The sequence below is a fragment of the Colletotrichum scovillei genome (genome assembly GCF_011075155.1).
Source record: "Colletotrichum scovillei strain TJNH1 chromosome Unknown Contig00009, whole genome shotgun sequence".
Classification (NCBI taxonomy): domain Eukaryota; kingdom Fungi; phylum Ascomycota; class Sordariomycetes; order Glomerellales; family Glomerellaceae; genus Colletotrichum; species Colletotrichum scovillei.
Window position 1 is genome coordinate 974,235 of NW_023336267.1, and position 21,409 is coordinate 995,643.

The 21,409-nt window shown below is 54.6% G+C and overlaps 4 protein-coding genes across 4 annotated transcripts; 2 read left to right on the forward strand and 2 right to left on the reverse strand.

Annotated features, from left to right (window-relative positions):
• Nucleotides 1-1,800: 1,800 nt before the first annotated feature.
• HER10_EVM0009089 (peptidase family S58) lies at nucleotides 1,801-3,039 on the reverse strand. Its single transcript, XM_035478588.1, has one exon. It carries the CDS (start codon nucleotides 2,987-2,989, stop codon nucleotides 1,823-1,825), a length of 1,167 nt encoding a protein of 388 aa, XP_035329808.1. The 5' UTR covers nucleotides 2,990-3,039; the 3' UTR covers nucleotides 1,801-1,822.
• An 896-nt stretch (nucleotides 3,040-3,935) lies between these two features.
• Nucleotides 3,936-5,545, forward strand: HER10_EVM0005068 (iron-containing alcohol dehydrogenase; the record flags this gene model as incomplete). The annotated part of the gene is made up of 3 exons (XM_035474693.1): nucleotides 3,936-3,965; nucleotides 4,019-5,054; nucleotides 5,115-5,545. 3 exons carry the CDS (start codon nucleotides 3,936-3,938, stop codon nucleotides 5,543-5,545), a joined length of 1,497 nt encoding a protein of 498 aa, XP_035329295.1.
• A 149-nt stretch (nucleotides 5,546-5,694) lies between these two features.
• On the reverse strand, nucleotides 5,695-6,791 carry HER10_EVM0005493 (alkylated DNA repair protein AlkB; the record flags this gene model as incomplete). Its single annotated transcript, XM_035475107.1, has 2 exons — nucleotides 5,695-6,458; nucleotides 6,518-6,791. The coding sequence occupies 2 exons, from the start codon at nucleotides 6,789-6,791 to the stop codon at nucleotides 5,695-5,697; spliced, it is 1,038 nt and encodes a 345-aa protein (XP_035329359.1).
• Nucleotides 6,792-7,205: 414 nt separating this feature from the next.
• On the forward strand, nucleotides 7,206-9,476 carry HER10_EVM0005732 (cell division control protein 2). Its single transcript, XM_035475337.1, has 3 exons — nucleotides 7,206-7,697; nucleotides 7,812-8,487; nucleotides 8,550-9,476. The coding sequence occupies exons 1-3, from the start codon at nucleotides 7,661-7,663 to the stop codon at nucleotides 8,830-8,832; spliced, it is 996 nt and encodes a 331-aa protein (XP_035329380.1). The 5' UTR covers nucleotides 7,206-7,660; the 3' UTR covers nucleotides 8,833-9,476.
• The last annotated feature ends 11,933 nt before the right edge of the window (nucleotides 9,477-21,409 follow it).

The window sequence follows — 21,409 nt, forward strand, 5'->3', positions numbered from 1 at the left end:
CCAAATTTGTCTTGCGTCTCGCGATCGAAGTTTTACCAGTCAAAATTATTTAATGCCGGGACGAGGGGCAGCAGTGCATTGGCTACGGCGGGGTAGTGCCATTGACTCATTTGCCCTGACTCACCGCCTTGAATGGAGGGGCAGAGCGACCTGCGGGGGGAGGGGTGCTTTCCCTGCCAGGCGGGCTGTGCCACAATCAACTTAGCACTGTATTCTCGCACTGCTACCCCTGAGCCCCTGAATGGTGTTCACGATTCTGCAAAAGCGGTCCAATTTGAGCTCACGAATTGGATTGTTTCCTCGAGTCTATCGTGTGTACAACGAGGCGACTACTGCACGCCGGAGTTAGTCAAAGGAGCAGACCCTGGCTCAAGTTGCAGGGAAACGAGTCTAAGAGCAACATCTGGACCTGAGGTCGTTGATGATTTGATACCAGAAAAAGATGATACAAGCCTGATATGGTAATCAATGTGTTATAAGAAGTCATTGCTCAGGGTCTGGTGAAATATGGAAGAGTTTTCCAGCATCTGGACACGAGTTGAGATCTGGACCTGGCGGGTGTCTTGCACGAACAAGATATGCGTATGGATACTCATTGTACATAACCTTTAGACCACAGAATAACCAAGCCAGAGTTCCTGGATTAGATAGGTCGAAATTCAGGAAAGCTAGTTAAGAGACGCATGACATTCAGGCGCCTACTTTTCCACTCAACCTCTACGAATTGTCCTCTGGTGAAAGAAACAAATATTGATGCCATTCTCTAGTAATTCCCTCACATAAAAAGAGAAACTACTTTGAAGAACATCAAATTCCTCTATTCAATGGCATCATTTACGCTCACAGTGCAAGAATGTTCTGCGTGGCCCCCGCCTAAATGAGGATACAATATCACCCGCCTTACTCTTTCCATCACGATGCTCAGGGAACCTGCCCACCTAGTCCAATGCCTTAATGCTACGTACTTGAAATCAGGAAAGCCCCAAAAGCTCAAAGCGAGTCTGTGGTTTCCTTCTTCTTCCTACGTGTTCACCTCTGGCAGTTGCTTCTAATTTCAACATAGATCCTGCGTGTGCTCATAACACCATCGAAGCCCAACCGACCAACCCCAATTTCAGCATCTAGCAGAACTATCGCAACAGTTTACAACATGTCTTCTGGATCATCCCAAGTCAGAAAGGCGGCCATCCAAGAAAGCGCGGACAGCAGTGGTCCATCCAAGTCCTCGGAGCGGGAGATGCGTGTACTCGCCACGAAGGCCGTCAATCGACTCTCCGAGACTGCGTGAGTCAACGTACACAAAGAAGTGTCTCTAGCTTACACAGCTTAACATGAGAGTATAGTAGTGCCCTTGTCCACTGCCTCAACGCTTTCTTTAGCCTCCTCAACAGGCTGAAAATCGTCGCGCGCCCCTTGAGTGTCCATAGCACCCCAGAGATCTGGAGGGCCCATTAGGAGGAGCTCAGAGACGCCATCATGGAAGTCTACGATCTAGCCGGTAATTTGCTCGATTTGACCTTGCAAACCGAGGAGTACCTCAGCGCCGCAGCGCACGAGTCGCTCTTGGAGCAGACAAATAATGTCCTCGCGGCCATAAGCGCCCTTCTACCTCAAGAGCTGCACGATACTTTAGCCGGAAAGGGAAAAGGGGTGGTCAAGTCTGAATAGACGCTTCGTGAGAAGGAAGTGAGGCACAATCGATGGATCATGGATACAATCACTCCAGGAAAGACACACGCGAAGATTGGATGGAAAACTTCGTCAGCCACCGAAACGATTCAAGAAGTGGGCAAGTAATTTGCTTGGTAGACAGATTAAATTCCTACGAGTCGTATGCGTATTTCTGCATGAGCTCCTTCAAACGATCCAGAGGCAGTTCCTCAACCGTGTGTCCCAAGAAACCCTTCAAGGTCTCGGCCGAAGACAAGGCGTTGTAGATGCTCTCCTCCGTCGCATCCGCCGCCGCCTCCAAAAGCGCATTGATACTCGTGTCGTCAATCGACTCGACCTTGAGTGCCTTGGCCTTGAACGGATCCACCTCCTGCGTCTCCGTCGTCAGCGTCTGCACGGGAATGCGATTACCCGTAGAGAAGGCGAGGAAGATGTCGCCCGACGGGTTGTGCCCGTAACCGCCGACCCGCGCCAGCCCGACGGTGGCCCTCTTGGCGAGCCTCTGGCATTGGATGGGCGTCAGGGGCGCGTCGGTAGCGATGGTGACGATGATGGAGCCGTCCTTCTTGTCCTTGTGCGCCATGACCTCGGCCAGCGTGTCCTTCTTCTCCTTTGCGAGCGTGCGGCCGACGGGGAAGCCGCCGATGCGGAGGTGGGCTGCCCTACCGTAGTTGGCCTGCACGAGCGCGGCGACGGTGTAAGTCGTCTCGTTGCCCTCGCTGTCGATCCCCGGCACGACGCGGGACGAGGATCCGGTGCCGCCCTTGAACCAGTGGCAGATCATGCCCGTGCCGCCGCCCGTGTTGCCCTCGGGCACGGGGTCGTCCGTCACGGACTCGATTCCCTTTGCGACGTGTGCTGATGTGACGGCCAACTTGGAGATGTCGTTGAGGAACCCGTCAAAGGTCTCGCCGACGACGGGCAGCAGAAACCACTCGATTTCACCGTTCTCGTTGGAGTAGTGCTTGATGGCGTACTCGTAGATGCCGCGGTAGGCGTCGCCCACTGAGAAGGAGTTGGTCAGCACGATGGGGCTGGCGAGGAGACCGGTCTCCTCGATCCAGTGGGATCCGGTCAGCTCTCCGGAGCCGTTGAAGCGGAAGATGCCGGCGTAGCAGGCCTCCTTGAACCATTCCCGGCGGGGGAGGATGACTGTTACGCCCGTGTTGACTCCCTCCTCTGTGCGGATGCTCTGTGTGGAGGCGAGGACGCCGGGAATATCGGTGATGGAGTTCTTGGGTCCTGCCGGCCATCTTCCGAGGTCGAGGTTGGGTAGGACATCGCGGATGCGGCCGCGAGGAGTTGATTGTGTAGCCATCTTGATGGAATCAGTTGAGTTGCTGTAGAGTGGAAGTTGAAAGTGAGAAGTCAAACAACTCTGTTCCTAAGGTTCCAGTTATAGAGCTGCAACCACAGTCTTTATACATCTTCGCAATCGTAGAAGCATCATGGTCAGCAAACGTAAGTGGCGTGTCGCAATATTGTAAACGGTTGAGTTCCATTTTCTTTCTTCGCCGATGAAGGATCGAATGGCGTCGACCAATTGACTTGGGCCGCATCAGCATGAGAGGATAATATCGTGGAGCCATTGGCCAATTGCATCGTTGAACGAAGTCCGAGCCAGAACTTTTACGAATGCCTGGAGATCGCGCGTGGTTTCACTTCCTTCGGCCAGCTTCTTTGGGCAGGTGGATTTGGCACAAGTGGTGCCGCTACCTCACTGTGGACGTAACTCCGCTTACGTTGCGCTGTCAGCGCGGGCTAACACTCCGGTTGTACTCGCGTTCCTGACGTTTGATGCTGATGGTGTTTAAACCCTCATTGAGCCCTCAAAAGGCAGCCTAGAACTAGGCATCTCCAAAAGCTGCCCACTTTCATTCAATGGTCTAGAAGTGCGTTGATGTGATAAGTCAATGCGGACGGAAAAGGGAGGTAATCAGGTACATATACCTCGGCAAACGGGCCCCACACACAGATCGCTCGGCCGGCAAGTGGGGTCCGAATGCGGGGAAGCTGCTCCAACCCCCGGAGTGACCATCATTACCAAGCTCCCTGTCCAGTCTGAGAGCCCTGTGCGGAGGAGGCGCGGGACTTCGAATCCGACATCGCTTTCTCTCACATAGCATTGCAGCAGCTTCATCACACATCTTCTCTCCTGTTTTCTCACATCTTGCTTAGAGTGAAGCGTCCTGTCAGCCGTCATCTTGTAGACTATCCGGTGCAACCATTCCATTGATCGCTCACATATCCTTTCACAATTAACCATGACGCCCTCACTTCGGGTCATCCCCAACGTAAGCACTTGCTCCCCTCTCAAGACAGATCCCTCACTCACACAAGGCCACAGGCGGCGTCTCGTGCCGTGTCCCTCCTGCGGACAATCCAGGCACATCCGCCATCATGCCCCTGCCATACCAACCCCGGCCATCACCACCACCACAACCCTTTGAACTTCACGCCGAGGCCTCTCCGGACGAGCAACAAACGTGGCTATGCCACCCCCGTAGACGGCCCGCAGAAGGAGTACGCCTTTGAGATGGCCGCCTCCTCCATCCGCTTCGGCCCCGGCTCCACGCAAGAAGTCGGCATGGACTTTGCCAACATGGGCGCCAAGCGCGTGGCCGTCGTCACGGACCCCGTCGTCGACGGCCTCTTCGCCATGCAGCAGGTCCGCGAGGCCCTCGACCGTGAGGGCATCAACTACAAGGTCTACAACCAGACCCGCGTAGAGCCCAAGGACAGCAGCATCCGCGAGGCCATCGACTGGGCCCGTCCCTTTGCGCCCGACGCCTTCCTCGCTGTCGGCGGCGGCTCCGTCATCGACACCGCCAAGCTTATGAACCTTTACTCGTGCTACCCCGATGCTCCCTTCCTCGACTTCGTCAATGCGCCCCTCGGCAACGGACGCCCCGTGGACAAGGCCTTGAAGCCGCTGATCGCCGTGCCCACCACCGCGGGAACCGGCTCCGAGACCACGGGCACCGCCATCTTCGACCTGGTTTCCAAGCGCGCCAAGACGGGCGTCGCTCACCGCAACCTGAAGCCCACTCTCGGAATCTGTGACCCGCTCAACACCCGCACGATGCCCTCGGCCGTGAAAGCCGCCTCCGGTCTTGACGTGCTTTGCCACTCCCTGGAATCGTGGACGGCAATACCATACCACGAGCGTACGCCCCGGCCCAAGAACCCCATTCTGAGACCCGCGTACCAGGGCGCCAACCCCATCAGTGACGTCTTCTCGTTCCATGCGCTGAGAGCTACTGTGAAGTACCTGCCCCGTGCCGTCAAGAACCCCGACGACTACGAGGCGCAGAGCGAGATGCTGCTCGCCGCGACGCTCGCCGGTGTCGGTTTCGGCAATGCCGGCGTCCATCTCTGCCACGGTATGTTCCTCAAAGTACACCCCTTACGAAAGATTTCCCCCCTAATATGAGATAACACAGGCATGTCATACCCCATCTCGGGCCAGAACCCGGGCTACCAGCACGCGGGATACAAGGTCTCCTACCCTATCATCCCTCACGGCGTTTCCGTGGCCGTCACAGCGCCCGCCGTCTTCCGCTTCACGGGCGCCTCCAATCCCGAGCGTCATCTCCAGGCGGCCGAGGCTTTCGGCGTCGACGTCTCGCGCGTGCGCAAGGAGGACGCTGGAAAGGTCCTGGCCGACGCGCTGACCAAGTTCCTGGCGGACCTGGGTGATCAGCCGGCCGGTATCAAGGAACTGGGCTTCGGTACGGAACACCTGGACGACCTTGTCGAGGGAACGATTCCGCAGGCTAGAGTGTTGATGCTGGCGCCTGGGTTGGAGACGGAGTTGCAGAAGGAGAGGGAGCAGCTGAGGGGTTTGTTTGAGGCCTCTTTGTTGCACTCATAAAGTCTGGGACTGGTGGGTCGTGTGTACTGTGCAGTGATTGGGGCCAGGATATAATCATGGAACTAAAAAGAAATTGAGTAATCCAGGTAGTGAGCAATCACCTTTTGCAATATTGTCTCTTCTTTTGTCTTTGGCTCGATGCTCTGGCATCAGTCCCTCATCTGTCTTACGTTGAGGTTGATCCTCTTGTTCTGCATCCAGCCCTTCCACTCTTCGTACTTTCCATCTTCTGCCGGCCAGTCGGCCAAGTAATCGGGGCAAGTACCCTTCATGACCTTGGGCACGCCGTGCCACGCGAAACGCGAGTCCTTGGTCATGTAGATTGCGTCGCCGGAGCGGATGCGGAGAAGCAGATACTCCTTCTCCGTAGCCCTCGCCTCGTCCGAGATCTTGTCCGGCTCGTTCGGCGCAATCATGAAGAGACCGTCGCAGCCGAAGCTCAGGCTGACGAGGCCCTTGTCCGTCTCCTCGCTGACGTCGCGGTGCATCATCATCGTGTCACCGGGCGTGTAGAAGTTGACGATGGCGGCCTGGGCCAGGGTCTCGGGGAAGAGGGTCTCGAGAAAGTTGGCAATGTCGGACGGGAACTGGGGCGGGCGCTCCTCTGGGTAGATGCGGTTCGTCCAGTCGTACTGCCCGCCTAGCGTGACCCAGTGAAGACGGCGCTCCATGACCTGCTTGATCGATAGGGGCTTGTGAACGGAGGGGTCCTTGGGGGTGAATATGGGCGTTGGCTCGGGCGGGTATGAGAAGAAGGATTCGGCGGATCCGTCTTGGGCCTTTGGATAGGGGAGGTCATAGTGGAGGTGAAGATTGGTTTGGTGTGTTGGAACGCTGAGATCTCGGTTGATCATCAGTGAGAGCAGGGTCTTTTGTACTTCTGGAGGAACCAAATCCGGTACTATGAGGAGGCCTTGAGCAGATTTGTTAGAAAATACTTTAATTCGAAGTTACTTCGATTCGAGAAAGTACCTGGCAGAAGTGGGTGATATAAGATGGGAACTTCTTTGAGTGACGATGTGTCGACGGCATGCGGGCCCAAATGTGAGAAAGCAGCGGCCAGCTGGTCAACCGAAATCTTGCCAGCCTGTGAGAATTTCCCAGCTTGTTCTGGTGATCTCGGATCATCAAGAGAATCTCCATTTATGAGTTCTTTTTGGTCTGCTCTGGAGTATCCCTTCCACTGTGCCCGCATCGCCTCCGAGGGCTGCTCATGAGCGTCGAGCTCGACAATTTCGGCCGTCATGACGAGGAGAGTGAATGGATCTCGGAGGTGTATGAGAAAGCCGTATCGGTAATATGAAATTAAATGAGTGTTATTGAATTTTGTCGTCCATCGACGAAATATTCCAACAGGGCAATTTTCTCTCACGTCTCCTCTGTCTTCGCATCGTATGAGAACGATTGGTGACTCTGCGGTACAAAATCAAGAGTGAGCCAGTCCGTGACCCCACCATCAGCAGTGACCTTATCGCTATCGGATAAGGGATAAGCTCGTTATCGAAGGGGGGTTCTACACAGCAGGTACGCGGGCAGCCCACCAATAACCAGGGGAGCCCAGGCCACCCTACCACCTTCCGCGGACGCGACCCTTCCCTCCAGCGGCCTTGGTTGGGTGAGATCAGATCGCGCCTTGTTTTTCTTCATTGCTAGTAAACAACGACGACGGATTGCAATTTTAGCACCACAAAACATCGCCCAATCCGCCAAACGAAAAACGCCCATCCCGCCTGGGCCTTTTGCGACCGACATCGACGACAACACCCCATGGAGATTCTCCCCTTGTAACGGCCCTTCGACCCTCGACTTTTCTGCGTTTCCCTCTCCTGCCTTTTTTCTTGTGGTGCATCTTTGTTGCCCCCCTGACGACGACAACGTTCCTCCCTTTGGACTCCCGTCTTTCACTCTCTGCCCCGGAGAGACCCTCAGCTGTGCCCCTCCACACTTCGAGGTGACCGACCACACAACGAACCTAAGTCCACCCGAACAACAAAGGCCGCCCCGATCGTGACAACGTCCTTCGACATTCTTTGGACCACCCTGCGATCGGACTCAATCAATCTGTTTGTCTCTTTCTCTGCAAATTGATCTCCCGGATTACGCTGCATTGCAACCATGGAGAACTACCAGAAGCTCGAGAAGATCGGTGAAGGTAAGCAAGCCCCAGACAACGCCATCCTGGGCAGTCGACTCAGAATGACATGACGCAACACCGGTCGGCTGTCACCCGTCACAAACAAATATTGACCTGACCTTCCTTTTGCAGGTACCTACGGTGTCGTCTACAAGGCCCGAGACCTTCTCAATGGCGGTCGTATTGTGGCGCTGAAGAAGATTCGCTTGGAGGCCGAGGACGAGGGCGTCCCCTCCACCGCCATCCGCGAGATCTCCCTCCTCAAGGAGATGCGCGACCCCACCATCGTGCGCCTCTTCAACATTGTCCACGCCGATGGCCACAAGCTCTACCTCGTCTTCGAGTTCCTCGACCTCGACCTCAAAAAGTACATGGAGTCTCTCCCCGTCAACGATGGTGGTCGCGGCAAGGCCCTTCCCGAGGGCAGCTCCGAGTACCTTGGCCGTCTCGGCCTGGGCCAGAACGTCATCCAGAAGTTCATGTGGCAGCTCTGCGACGGCGTTCGCTACTGTCACTCCCACCGCATCCTCCACCGCGATCTCAAGCCCCAGAACCTGTTGATCGATAGAGACGGCAACCTGAAGCTGGCGGATTTCGGTCTCGCGCGCGCCTTCGGTGTTCCTCTGCGCACTTACACCCACGAGGTTGTCACCCTATGGTACCGTGCCCCGGAGATTCTTCTTGGTGGACGCCAGTACTCCACCGGCGTCGACATGTGGTCCGTTGGCTGCATCTTTGCCGAGATGTGCACCCGCAAGCCTCTCTTCCCCGGCGACTCCGAGATTGACGAGATCTTCAAGATCTTCCGGTACGTGTTCCTGACAAGAAGCCCCTGTTTCACTCTGTACACGTCGCTAAACTCATCCCCAGCTCGCTCGGAACGCCGACCGAGGATGTCTGGCCCGGTGTCACGTCCTACCCTGACTTCAAGAGCTCCTTCCCTAAGTGGATCCGCGACGAGTCTCTGCCGCTTTGCACGAACCTTGATGCGGAGGGTCTTGAGCTTCTCGAGATGATGCTGGTGTATGACCCCGCTAGCCGCATCTCGGCCAAGGCCGCCTGCAACCACCCGTACTTTGAGACCTACCCCGACCAGCACTCTGGCCAGACCATCAGAAGCAGCGGCCGCATCAACGGACACTACGGCAACTAGGAGTTCCCCGTGGTCCAGCGCGCGATTCCGATGCAGCATCAGCGCTTCGGCCGCTTCTAATCATATCACTTTTTGGTCCTTGCATTATACCTTCATTACACAAGGGAGAGAGGGAAAGAGGTTTTTTCTTCGGGGGCCGGCCTAGGGCAAACAGCAGACTCAATGATCAGTATCCTATCGGGTTTTCAGGATACTGCGAGAATATGCTTGTCTCCCTTTTGGTCATTGGAGGTTCACCTACACAAAAGCAGACTTTTACCATTCTATCCGCTGAAGGGGGCGGGACCATGGCCAACTGTGCATCGGGCCATGTTGGTAAGAGGTAACTGGGGAATCGTGGGTAACCGGTTCGGTTCGGCACTTGGCAGTTTGACACGTCTGCGGATGTAAGGATGCGCACAACAGTCACACATGATGGGTTGTCAGGGCATTGAGACGTTGCGACAGGAAGAGATGATGTGTACGTCTTGACACTTTGCGTTTGGCTCAGCGGCACATTACACATCGTGGGACGTGACCATCAACCGGTTGTCCAGTCCATGTGCCACCAGATAACTGGGGGAGGCAGCCTTCCCCCAAGATAACGAGAGAAAGAACAAGCAGAACAAAAACACCATCCCACACACAAACACAAAGGAGGACAACTTGACTTCTTCCATTTTCTTTTGTCGTAAACTTTAATGTACGGAGTAAGATGATGCATACGGTCGGTTTCGGTAGGGCAGGTTAATGGAACAAAAGAAACTCGTTTGGCATTCTGCCTTTTGCCGCTGGAAATAATGTCACAAGCAAGAATCATGACCTGTCTTGTGTTCTGTCTGAGGTATATCTGGGGAAGGGGGGGCCGTCGACTCTTTGAAGAAATCGATGCTTCTAGACTTTGCTTTACGAGGTTTTGTTTTTGGCGTATGAGCTATCTCAATGCTTCTGTATAGTCTCGTTCCCGTCTTGTAGAGTTCGAACGGCGTCAAGACCCTTACTGCATAAGCTCCAGATCTATAGCTCGAAGGTGTGTTGAGACGAGACGAAACCCTTCGTGCATGAGAGCCTAGACCCCCGGTTCTGGTGTCAGCTACTGGATCATGGGAGGGTGAGAGGGATCAGTTCATCCGACCATGTAAAGTTTTGGCCGGTGTAATCTTTTTCAAAGGGAGATGTAAATATCTCCGCGCTAGCTAGCTTACCCGTACATCCGCGCCGTCCATTCCTCAGCTTTCTATACTACCTGGGGCCACCGCTGGAGTTTAACGGCTTATCGTGCTGGAACAGACGGATACCCGATTCGCCGCCCCCTTTGTTGCGTCGAATGATTTTGAGGTGGGTTTGGCGTATGCAGGGCAGAGGGGGGAGGAGCGTTCGAGATCGTGTTCTGTGACACGGGGAAGAGAGTGTGTGAGTATCTAGCGTGCGATGGAGGTGGTTTGGAATGTTGTGGCTTTAGAGGCGAAGGGGGGAGGGTGGTTCAGCTGGGGGGAATTATTGGAAACGGTGTTTGATGGTTTTCTCCCTTTGGACCATAGGGAATCATCGGGAATTACTGAGAAGATGACTTTACGGGTAAGCTTGTCTCGTATATCTGTCTGAGGTTTGGGGAAGTTGGTGTGAACGTTATCGCTTCATCACCCTTGGGACTTCTTCAATTTGTAGAAGCACAGGTGTAAATAAGATCAATATCAACTGGACCTAAGACTTAGTGATGGGGCTACATGAGAAGCTACCTTTCCGTCTCGCAAGAGTAATTCGAGATGGAGTAAGAAGCCGCAGTGTTGCGGCTGAATGATACCCATGAAGCACATGATTACTCGAGTGAGGGATATTGAACAACAGGCCCATCCACTTCCGCACACGTTCTGGTTTCAGACACGTTCTCGCGGAATTCAATCCGCGCAGGTCAAACGTCCCCAAGTGAAGCCATCGTGGGCAAATTCAACCACATCCGGCAAAACAACCAATGTCTTCTACTTCCAGCCCCAAAGGTAGCTCTCCGTCAGGAAATCATTCGACTTTTCTACGGCACTTGAGAAGCTAAAAGCGTGTGTGCCTGGCCCGAAACACGTGGTAAAGAAGTCGTATCATTCTTTTCGAGGAGGCGAGATAGTCCCCCTTCTTGTGATTCGGGGATCAATGAACCGAACAGGTATCGTGTGGAATGGTGAGAGAGGGGCGAGGGGCGTGGGAACTACGTGATGGAAGCCTAATTCAGCTTGTCTCTAGATCCCTCTTCTTTTACCTCTAGGTTTCATAAATGAGGTAGGGGAGGAGAGAAGATGAATAGAGGTGTGCAAAGACGTAATCCCTCGGAGAACATCCCACATGCGGCGAAACTTTTGAGTGAATATCGTGAGAAAGGCGCCGGCAAAACTGTTGAGCACGTGGGTAATGGAAATACTCATCGGCGGACCAAGAACAGCGAAACGGTGGCTTGTGACGAATGTCCCACTTCGCCGACCTGAATTACCCTACTCATCGCTGCTTGTAGAAATGAGGAACAAAAAAAAGAGGCAAGAGTTTGAGGTAGGTAGGCAGCCCAGCTACAGCTATCGTGGTGTTCCTGACTCGGGGGGGGGGGGGAGGTGGTGGCTATCCGCCCGCGCGGCAGTCGTCGGAGTGGTTGCCTTTCCCGGCGAATTCTGTAAGCCGGGCGTCCGCGGAGTTTTGCTCTCTCTTTTTGTTTACCGTTCGTCTACGGAGTATGGGGGGTGTGGTTTCGTCAATGAAGAGAGGGAGAGAGGGCATGCACCGAAAGAGGCTAGGTGGAATCCAACGTAGAAGCGCTAGAAGGGATCTTCGCGCAGGAACAAACAACCCAAGACATTGTAGTGAAGGTAAGAGAGTGGATAGAGAGGGGCAAACCCCCATTCAACGGAATAAACAGAAACAGGTCCGATATGGACAATGAATAGGGAACGGTGTAAGTCTACCTACCCTATACGCCCCCATCGTCCATCGTTGGAAGACATCACACAATATAGAATTTCCCACGCCCTTCTCAATTGCACAATCGAAGCACCTTTCTCCTCCTTCAAGGCGGTAAGGCGCGGGGAGGGGAATAAACAGCATCGAAAGGTTTGGCAAGCTGAGCGGCGCGGGAGGGGTGCCACCCGTTCTCTCTCATCACGCCTTTTCTTCTAGTGATAGACGCCCTTCCGCATATCGCTTGTCTTCTTCAAGGTTCGACCTCTTAGATGGATCGCCCTACGAAACGGCTTCCCTTTCCAAGTGAAATCAGAAAGGGTGGAGAGAAGGAGGATCTACACTCGATGCCGAGTGATTTTGTGTGTGTGTGTCTGCATATGCCCTTTCACAACCCGTCATAGCAGTGACTGGCTGGAGCAAGCTCCGAGCGAGTCTGATGAAAACGCCAAAGAGACGATCACGAAGCTAGCTGTCGGTTTGCACAAATCCTTCAAACGGAAGGACGATCATCCCGTTTCCCGCGCCGCCTCTAGTAATAGTAATGAAATTCTTACCCTAGCCTCATGGTGTCAATTCTCAAGACTTCTAAGGTAGAAGCTAGAATGTGACAATATCCACCTGTTCCTACCCTATTACCTACCTCCTTGCCCCCTTTCCCAACGACGAAACGGTTTCCTAAGCCGGAGTTTAGTCCGCCCATGCCTTAGTGATAGACAATGGGAGTGACGAGAAAATGTGGGAAGAGACTACCCGCTACCTTTATGAATTCCACCATTGAGTTTTCAGACCAATGATGATCCGAGAGATAAGATTCTCCCGAATAGGAAGGAAGAAACAAGAAGACAGAAAGAGCATGGCAAACACAGAAGAGAGTACTCCAACAAATGCTGAGACTACTACAGAGCTACCCAAGCACCCTTTCGAGGATAGGGCACTAATCAATTTTGAGAATGGAAAATAGTTGACATTGGCAATCCATTTCCTTCGCCAAGTTCAATCGCCAAGATGAAGGGAAGATGTAAGATATTCCCTAAACCGGCCATCAGAACCGCGTGGTATCTTCACCTGCCACTGCTGCTCGACCGTTACCTTACGTACTCATATCAGAGACTTCACAAGGCCCAAGGCCGACGGGAGGAACGAGGGCGTCGGCGACTAGAGAACGGAAAGGAAGAAGATCGTCCCTTCCTCCTCCCATCGGCATCGGCACCTTGCCGTACCTCCCTCCTCCCCGCTTACCCCGCCGAGCGCTCCCCCCTTCCCTTCCCTCCCTCCCGGCGGCGGGACGATCCTCCCCCGGACGGGACGAACGGGATCCGATCACACACACGCGCGCAGTTCCCTAAAGCGATGAACGAGATAAACATTCTATTTGGTATCTACCTAGTGATTTGATAACAAGGCTGCCTAGATCGACGAATCGCCGAGAGGTAAGCGGGGACCACGATGAATAAGGGTCTCCGCGTAAAAAAGCATGTACGCAATGAAGCAAAAAAGTACGCCTCAAATGATTGAGGTACCAGATTCATCACCGGGAAGCACTTCCCGGCGCACTGATAGATTGCAAACAAAAGACCACAAATCGGGACCACAAAGTCCTGCATACGTTACTTACCTCTCCACGATTCCGAAGCTATCGTTAAAAGCAGAGGAACAGCAAGAGAGAAGCTTCTCGCTAAGAGGAAAATACGCGTAAGGCGGGAAAGGTGCGAGACAGCGACGAGCACCACACCAAGGAACACAACTACGACGACGACGACGACGACGACGGCCCACTGGTTGGTCGTACACATATTCACAAGGCCAGAGACGGGAGGCTAGTCACCCAGAAACAGAACCCAATCACTACCTAATTCGGCAATGTCTCAAATGTCGTGACCATCCCCCCATCGCCGCGCCGCCCCGGGGCTACATCTTTCCGTGTATCCGGGGTGAGCTCAATTTGTGTAATCGTGTGTGTGACCACGCCAAAAGAGGCGGCGTGTATGGGTAACCTACGTTGCCCAAGAAAGGTGTAGGTACCGCAGGCAGCCTCCCTCGGAGGAGAAAGCTACCACAACGATCAAGGCTCGAAACGACGCAAGTCCCTACGGACCGAGACCTTCGCGCGGGAAAGAAAGGGCGGACGAACGCCTTTGAACGTATCTAGTCTAGCCTCTCTGGTAAAACCACCTACCACATAAAAACCAGGAACCGCGGTAAAACGGGTGAAAAAGATCCGTGTCCGTGTTTACCTGACTACACCTCTCCCCGTCTGCCGCCATCACGTAAAGTCAATAACTCCATACCATTTCCGGCGATGATTCCCCTCTCAAATGTGTAAAGGTAAACATGAATGGGTATAGGCAGAGGGGAACAAACAGGGGTCTTGCTCTTACGGGTCTGGTGCCGAACAAGACGTAAACAAAACAAACAACGGTTAGATCGGTTCAGACGGTTGATCCCATTGCATAGCTAGCCGTGTAAGCAAATAGAGCACCAGATAGGCTAGAAGGGGCTTTCCATCCGTCATGGGAACTTTTGTAGGATACCAGTCGGCAGTAGAAGAAGTCTCGGAGGGGGACAGACCACGGTAGAGGGTCCGGAGTTAATACGTCAAATCCGCAAAGAGAAAGGACTGCGGTAGTCAGTATCTCTTCCTCTGCGTAAGCTCTGGTGACGACGCCGAAGAGGAGTAGGCAAACGAAAGGAGACTGCAGTCAGTAAGCGAGTGAGTGAGTGTGCCACATCACACACCGTCACACGTCATTCTACGATGAGGGGCAACGACGGAACATCGCCAACCTCGGACCAAACCAGACCTGGCCAAACACATACCCACCGATGACCAGAACGAAACGAAACCAACGTTCCCAGCTTTATCTCGATTCCCGGGCTTGCGGTTCAGCTGCTGCTTGCTGCTTAAAGTCATACCCAATCCCCGGATTTCGTACCCGGAAATCTTATTCAAAGTGGTAAGACAGGCCCGGCGACTGTTTCTTACGTGCGAAGCTATGTTGATCCCAAGAAACAGGTTTAAACGGGGGACCATTGGGGATAGGTTTTGGGGGAGGCAAAAACCCGGGAATCTGGAAAGTGTTCCAGCACAGCCCCGATGGGTGAGACCTCCGCAGACGATTTCGTGAAAAGTCTAGCTAAAGAGAGTTTCTCGGAGCTCCAGTGACCATACCTAGAGGGGACAAGACGAGAGACACTCTGTTACCTATTCCCCCGATGAGCTTAGGGTTCCACGAGAAAGATGACCACGACGAAGTGAGAGGCTTCCCGACGGGCGTCTGCTCTGGTTTCTGTGCCTGGTGTTCTGCTTGCCCGGGCAGCAAAGACTTGCGTTCAAAAGGGCAATAGATGAACAAAATCGACGTATCAATGCCTTTTGAGCACTAATCAGAAATCGTGTAGCAGACTCTTGGGCGTATCTTTACGAAATCGCGTGGAGCGTCTGTGTGGATTGGGGCCGTTTCTGGCCCTGGGGCCTTCAATTGTTTCCCGCACCGGACTTGAGGGGAAAAGTAAAGGCTGCGAGCGTACGTGTGCCTGAGAAAAAGTGACGGTGCGGCCAGTAGAAAGACGCTAGAAGGCGACGAAGAAGTTTTCCGCACGTCACCAGCGATGCCGCAAACGGGAGGCTTTCGACCGGGGACCTGGGAACGAGAGACGAATACGCGGTGCGCGCGGGGCGAGTCCAAGGCGCCGCGGGGCTTGAGGCTACTCGATTTTCCCACATGGAGGGCGTGCAAGCTCGAACGAGAAGCAAAACGCAAACAGACAGATAGCGGTCCCAAGGACGTGGTGCGTGTCTCGGGGACCTGAAGCTTGTGGCAGCAAGATGGGAGGCACTACACCTTTGGCGGACAGAGAGCTGATGGAAACCGGCGGGAAGTGCGTCTCTGGCATCCTGCGACGGGGAGGATCGAGGCACTTTGTGGAGGCTGTGCCCGTTAGGTTTCTGGTTGTCGATGAAGCAGGAGGCTGCCATGTGCGCTGGCTGAACCTGTCTCGCCGGATGCGGATTGAAGTTCGTTGGTGGATAAGAAATAGGATAGAAAGCTCTTTTGTTGACCAGCGGGGATGTCTAGCATAGTGGACCCCGACGAAGATGATGTGTGCTGCTTCTGCTGAAGGCCATCACCCCGACGGTGAACACCAGGGCTAGATCATGTCTCGGTCCGCGCAAACAGCTGTGAACGCCTTCATCCAGTCTGTCGGGTCCAGGAAGTGAATGACGAAGAGGACTCTGCGAGGCGTTGGTGGGCAAAACTCGAGTTCCTAAAGCGGGCAGGAAATAGAGTTGAACCAAAGGTGTACTGCTTCCGGGGAATTATTGTTGTTGTCGTCCTTGACTGTTACCTTACCGCAGCTAGCGGATAACCTTGCAGTAGGATTCTGGGGTTGGTAAGGTACCTGGTAGGGTGACTGCGGCTGCGGGGCCAATGGCCTTGCGAGTGGATGCATGAGGATGGCAGCGGCTGCGCAGATTGCCGTGGCTATTTCCATCAGCCAAAGTCTGTGCGGCGTCTATTCGAGGCATGCCGTCCGGGCAGGCCAATGAGACGTCGACGGGCGCTTGTGGGGGAGGGGAAGAGCGAGAGCCTCCCGGGAGCCATGGGATGACTGATGCGCGGGCGCTAGTCAAGGTCCTGCAGCTCAGCGATGGAACGAGAATTGAGGCTCAGAGGACGAGGACGCGCTTCCTGAAACGCGGCGGTTGGGGGCTGATTCGAGGCGACGGCAAGCGGTTCGTCGCCTGTCTTACTCTTTTGCTTGTTGTGTGAAGACCATCTTGGTTTGGCTGCCGTCATTGGTTCCCATGAGCGGGCGTCTTTTTACAGCTGGCGTTTGAAAATTAAGGAATTGAGCTAAGAAGAGGGATAAGCCGCCTGCAGTCTTTTGGCGCTCGGCACCAAAGCCATGGATTGCATCTGTTCAAACCTCGAACTGCATCCCTTTGAGATCTATGGGTCCGACAGCAGGAAGCGTAGTCCGATGGTCAAGGGGGTGTCAATGTAGAGGGAGAGCCGCTGGAGTGCCATTGAACAGCATCATTCTCATAGGAGAGCAAGAAACGACAAGCCTCAGTTTTGGTGGTACAATGTTTGCTTTCTTGTTCTTCTTCCTGGCGTTCCTTGCGTGGACCGGCGTTGAGCTTGAATTGCCGCCCACATGAGGAAAGGTCACTCGGCGACGTGCCGACGAGGCGTCGCGGAAGACACCGCATGGTTGGCGTTTTCGAGTCGACGTAGGTTTTACGTATTGTTCATCGTGGTGCGGCAGAATTTTCCCGCTTCTACGCCGCGACCGAGACATCAAAGGATTGGGGTGACCGGACGGCGCCACGCCCCGGTAAGCGGACGCCGCTGGTAGATGACCACTGGCTTACACAGGAGAAGCTCCTTACAGAGTCCTCGTAGAAATCTTGCAGTGTTCGTTCTGTTGAGTCTCGGCGGGGTAACATTTCGTACGAAGGGTGGCTTGGCGGGCTTCGTGCTTGCCTTTTCCCTCACAATGCTATGGGTATGGGTTCTTCAGTATGAGTGACATTGGTTTGCCTGCACCGCCATAGCTTTGTCAAAGTCCCGATTAATTCTTCTTCCTTTTTCTGCGGCGGAGACAATTTGCAGTGTGACGCTGGCCGGGTCAACATGGCCTTCCAAGCCACTAAAGAAGGACACGAATGACTAACCACCAGAGCCACGTTCGGATCCGGGAAGTGGCGGCTCGGGTGGGACGGGAGGGGAGAATGAATAATCGCCGCGGGGAGGGGAGGCCCCAAGTGTGGCTGGTACCGTAGTAGTGTATGTTCGCCGTCGCTGTCGCGTCCTCTTGCGCTGCGACTGCGACTGCGAATAGCGAGGGGCGACCTGGTGAGGAAGAGAGCGCAGCAGGCCAGGCCTGTAGCCAACAGGAGCAAGGGGGCCCGACGCAGGCACGGCAGGGCAGCTAAATCCCTGAAGAGGGTGATCGGAAGAGTCGTCGATCAACTGACTAAAGAGCCGAGGCCGGCGATCAGCGATGGGATGACAGATTGAGAGCAGCGCACGCACCACACCTTGGAATCCCTGCTGAACGAATGGGAACGCGCGACCATCCCAGCGTGACAGGGGAAAGGGTCCCAAGGGGGGGCGTGAACGTTGATGCGTTGAAAGGCATGCCGCAACTGTGGCTCAAAATGGGAGAGAGACCGCCCTATGCGGGGTACAGATTCAGCGAATGCCTGGCTTCCATCACCCCATGCCACGGTCCCAAGTCCCATACTGCGTACCCATGCATGGGCATGCCTCCCATCAGCTGGCACAAGCCGAACGGTGCAGGGGACAAGACACCATAAGTGGTTCATCGCTTCAGTGGGCGCATGAATTCGCATCACGAACATCTCCGTGTGGCGGAGACTGCCGATGTTTGTCGTGTCAGGCGAACAGGTGTCTTTTTTTGATGCATATTGTCTGAGCCGCACCGGATCACGACGCTGTGGCCGAAGACGTGTCGCATTCGATCCAACAGGCTGGAAAATAATCGATTTTCGTCAATAGGCAGGCCTCCCGAGCAGCTGGTCGTGGGCAAGTTCAGAACTTCAGCCACAATCTGTCTCGGGACATAGCCACCTTGTGTGGCCTGGGCTTTGAGGCGCGATTGGCGAACTCGTACTGCAGTGCTGGTGTTCCGTTCCAAGGTCACCCGGCCAATCATGGCTCTCGCGTGGCATTGTACCGGAGTGGTCTCCGACACACCAGGACCGAAGCGGCAAGGCCTTCCGGCGCATGTGGGCCCCGGGTTTGAGGAGGTGGGAGATGGAGCTCGGGAGTCGCTGGGAGGAGGGAGAAGGGAGGCGGTGAGGAATTCGGTCGGGTGCCGAGACGGTCTAGACGGACGGACGGCCGGCGGACGCTGCATTTCTGCAATGGCTGGACGAGGTTGAGTCTCTGCGTTGGCTCAGCATGCGACGTGGACCAGCTCGACCGAATGAATTGGTGATGCCACAGCGAATGAGCATATCCGGGCGGTGAAGATGGGTTGATTCTGCTCCCCCTCCTCCAACTTCCCTCTGCGTTGCTTGTGATGCTTGTAAGCAGGGTACCTGGTTGCATTACTGCATCAACCTTCCGGTGCCAGATACAGTCGAATCGATTCCTTTGCCATCGACCGACCCCCTGAAAATGGGGTTTAGTTGGACAGCCGATGAGGTACTCGCACGCTTGCGCAACCACTTCCCCAGGGCTAGATTCGAAAGCTGTGGTATGTCCGCCCCGCTGCGTTACAAGCAAAAGAGGGTGCAGATCTGTCGCGCCTTTCAGGGGAAACTCCAGGTGGGCTGCAATAGAGGTTAGGCTGTTGCAGGATTTCAAGCATACCATCTTTCAAGCACACAGCGCCTTGATGCATGGTGGCTGTCGTTAGTACCCTCCTGCCCGAGATAAGAGGGGCATCATAGTGCCTGTCAGTTAAGCAGATAACGCCGCAATAGGTAACGTAGGGATCGAGTACTAGTAAGCGGCTGGGTGTCTTGATATGGGCTACGATGAGGGGGAAAGCAAGGTAGATTGGGCCCGAACAAGACGCCTGACACATTTGGCAAGTCGTTCGGTGGCCTGCGGGTCATGGCGAAGCCACCGTCGCAGGAGGCCATTTCGAACAGACGCTTGGCGCGAAGCTATCGACGCCGACCGTAGGGCTCGAGCATGTGGTTGTCGACGGTGCTTGTGGCCGCTTGTCAGCTGCCATCCGGTCTCTGTCCTTGTCTCTGCAACGAGGGGCCCGGGCTTATTCGCACGAGACTCTGCATGCAAGTCGTTGGCTCACGATGGAGCCAGCAGGACCACACTTTGTTGGGGGCCTTTGGACGATATTGTGTGACTGTGAGTGCTTGCTGGCGCTAGGCTGTCAGCTTCTCACCCCTCCGCATTCTCGACTCTCACCCTGCGTCTCGGCGTCGGTCCACTAACCCGAGGAAGTCAGAATCAAATGGAGAAGATAGGGGGACCGTTGCAGTGATCCCAAACGCGACTTGGACACGTAAAGCCGGAGGGGAGTGCATTCGATTGGGAATGAAAAGGCATACACATGAAACCGTAACGTGGGGAACGATCTACTTCAGGGGACGGGAGTAGCGATTAGTGCGTGAGCATATTGCCAGCAGGGGGCATTTCCCTCCAGTGAAGTCGAACACAAGCTCGTTCCCTGCCACAGCATGGCTACACCCTCTTGTCAATTGCGGGAAGGGAGCGATCAGTCATGCGAACCCGAAACTTTTGACTTTTTTTTGGCGGGTGGCAGGATTGCGCCTGTAGGCTGTTGGCAGCATTGAGACAGAGTCCGTGTCCTGCGTGTTGCCGGAGATCATCTCCAGCGTAGGGCAGGGTAACCGGTTATGGGAAAGGCATGAGGCCCATATCTCGACGTTTGGCTGTGATTGATAGACGGCAAGGGTTGATTGGCCTGGACGTTTAACTGACTGTTGAGCTCGGGGCTAGGATTGCGGCGAGGGCTTTGTGTCTGATCGAGGATTGGATGAGATTCCCGCCTTGTGGAGGAACTCCGTGTACTCGAAAAGTCTGTTTGGGATTTCAGTGGGAGGCGAGTAGGTGAAGCCACACGATGAACGGCTCCTTCTCCCCTTTCAGGCAAGCCAAGGTGCGCCAGGAAATCCAATGTGTTGCTGATACCCCGAAAGCCCGACAAAGGAGCAAACCCCCCAACTAGAACGTGAGGCTCTAGGTTCGTGGGGTTGGAAGACATTTCCTGGCTGGACTGGGCTGGAGGTCGCCCAAGTCTTTGAAGTGAACAGGGAGCCACTGCTGAGTATGCCAACAGGCCGCTAGAGTGTAAAACGATTGACCGTGGTTGGCTGACGGCCCTCGTGTTCCGCTAGCTGACGGTTAAGCTGGTGGCAGGACGCAAAACCATTAGAGAATGTCTCAGAGGCCGAAAAAGAGGGCGCTGTGTATGTTTGTCGTTTCATGAGCAGCACCAGACGCTTGACCCGTTGCGGCCTTCTTTTGCTGTTGAGCTGTTGATGCGAAATGGGAAACAACATTGGTGATGATTTCGAAACCAAGGAATCGCCCAGGCGGGATTGGCTATGCTGTGCCGCAACCTGCGGGCGTGGTCTCACTTTGTTCAGACTGTTCAGGCTTTTGCCAGCGCGGGCGTTGGCCTTTGGAGCAACTCTGTGGATGCCAAAGCTGGAGGCGTTCATCGTTGTCCATGTGGACTTTCTTGAGGGTGGGCGGCATCATGTAGGCCGTAATGTACACCGGAGCAGCACTGGTTGCAGAACAGTAGCTGGCTGTGGCTTTATTTGATGATACTTTCCACCCGCAGGTAAATCATTGAGTGTACGGAGTACACCAGCAGATTCAAGGTTCAAAAAGGGCGTACGTGTGTTGATCCCTTCTGGTGCAGTGATAAGATTGGCAAAGCGAGCATGATTGCAGGCGAGTAGCAGGGGCGTCTCCGAATCAGAGCAGCATAGCCAAGCCTGAACAACAGCCCAACAGCGGTAAATCGTGACACAGCAGAGCGGTAGGGGACGCGAGATGAGTCACGGAGGCGTAAGGTCAACTTGTTTCCAGAGCCTAAGATTCTAGACAGACGGCGAGAAGCAGGGCGGCGGCGAATCGGCGCCAGGTCAAGAAAGATCGGTCACGACGCGGGCCGGTTCTCATCG

What these genes read in the sequence shown, in the direction of transcription:
- HER10_EVM0009089 (XM_035478588.1), bottom strand. Translation starts at nt 2,989, where the DNA reads ATGGCTACACAATCAACTCCTCGCGGCCGCATCCGCGATGTCCTACCC.
- HER10_EVM0005732 (XM_035475337.1), top strand. Translation starts at nt 7,661, where the DNA reads ATGGAGAACTACCAGAAGCTCGAGAAGATCGGTGAAG. An exon ending in GCTCGAGAAGATCGGTGAAG is followed by an intron (nt 7,698 to 7,811) that starts GTAAGCAAGCCC and finishes TTCCTTTTGCAG; the next exon opens with GTACCTACGGTGTCGTCTAC. An exon ending in GAGATCTTCAAGATCTTCCG is followed by an intron (nt 8,488 to 8,549) that starts GTACGTGTTCCT and finishes ACTCATCCCCAG; the next exon opens with CTCGCTCGGAACGCCGACCG.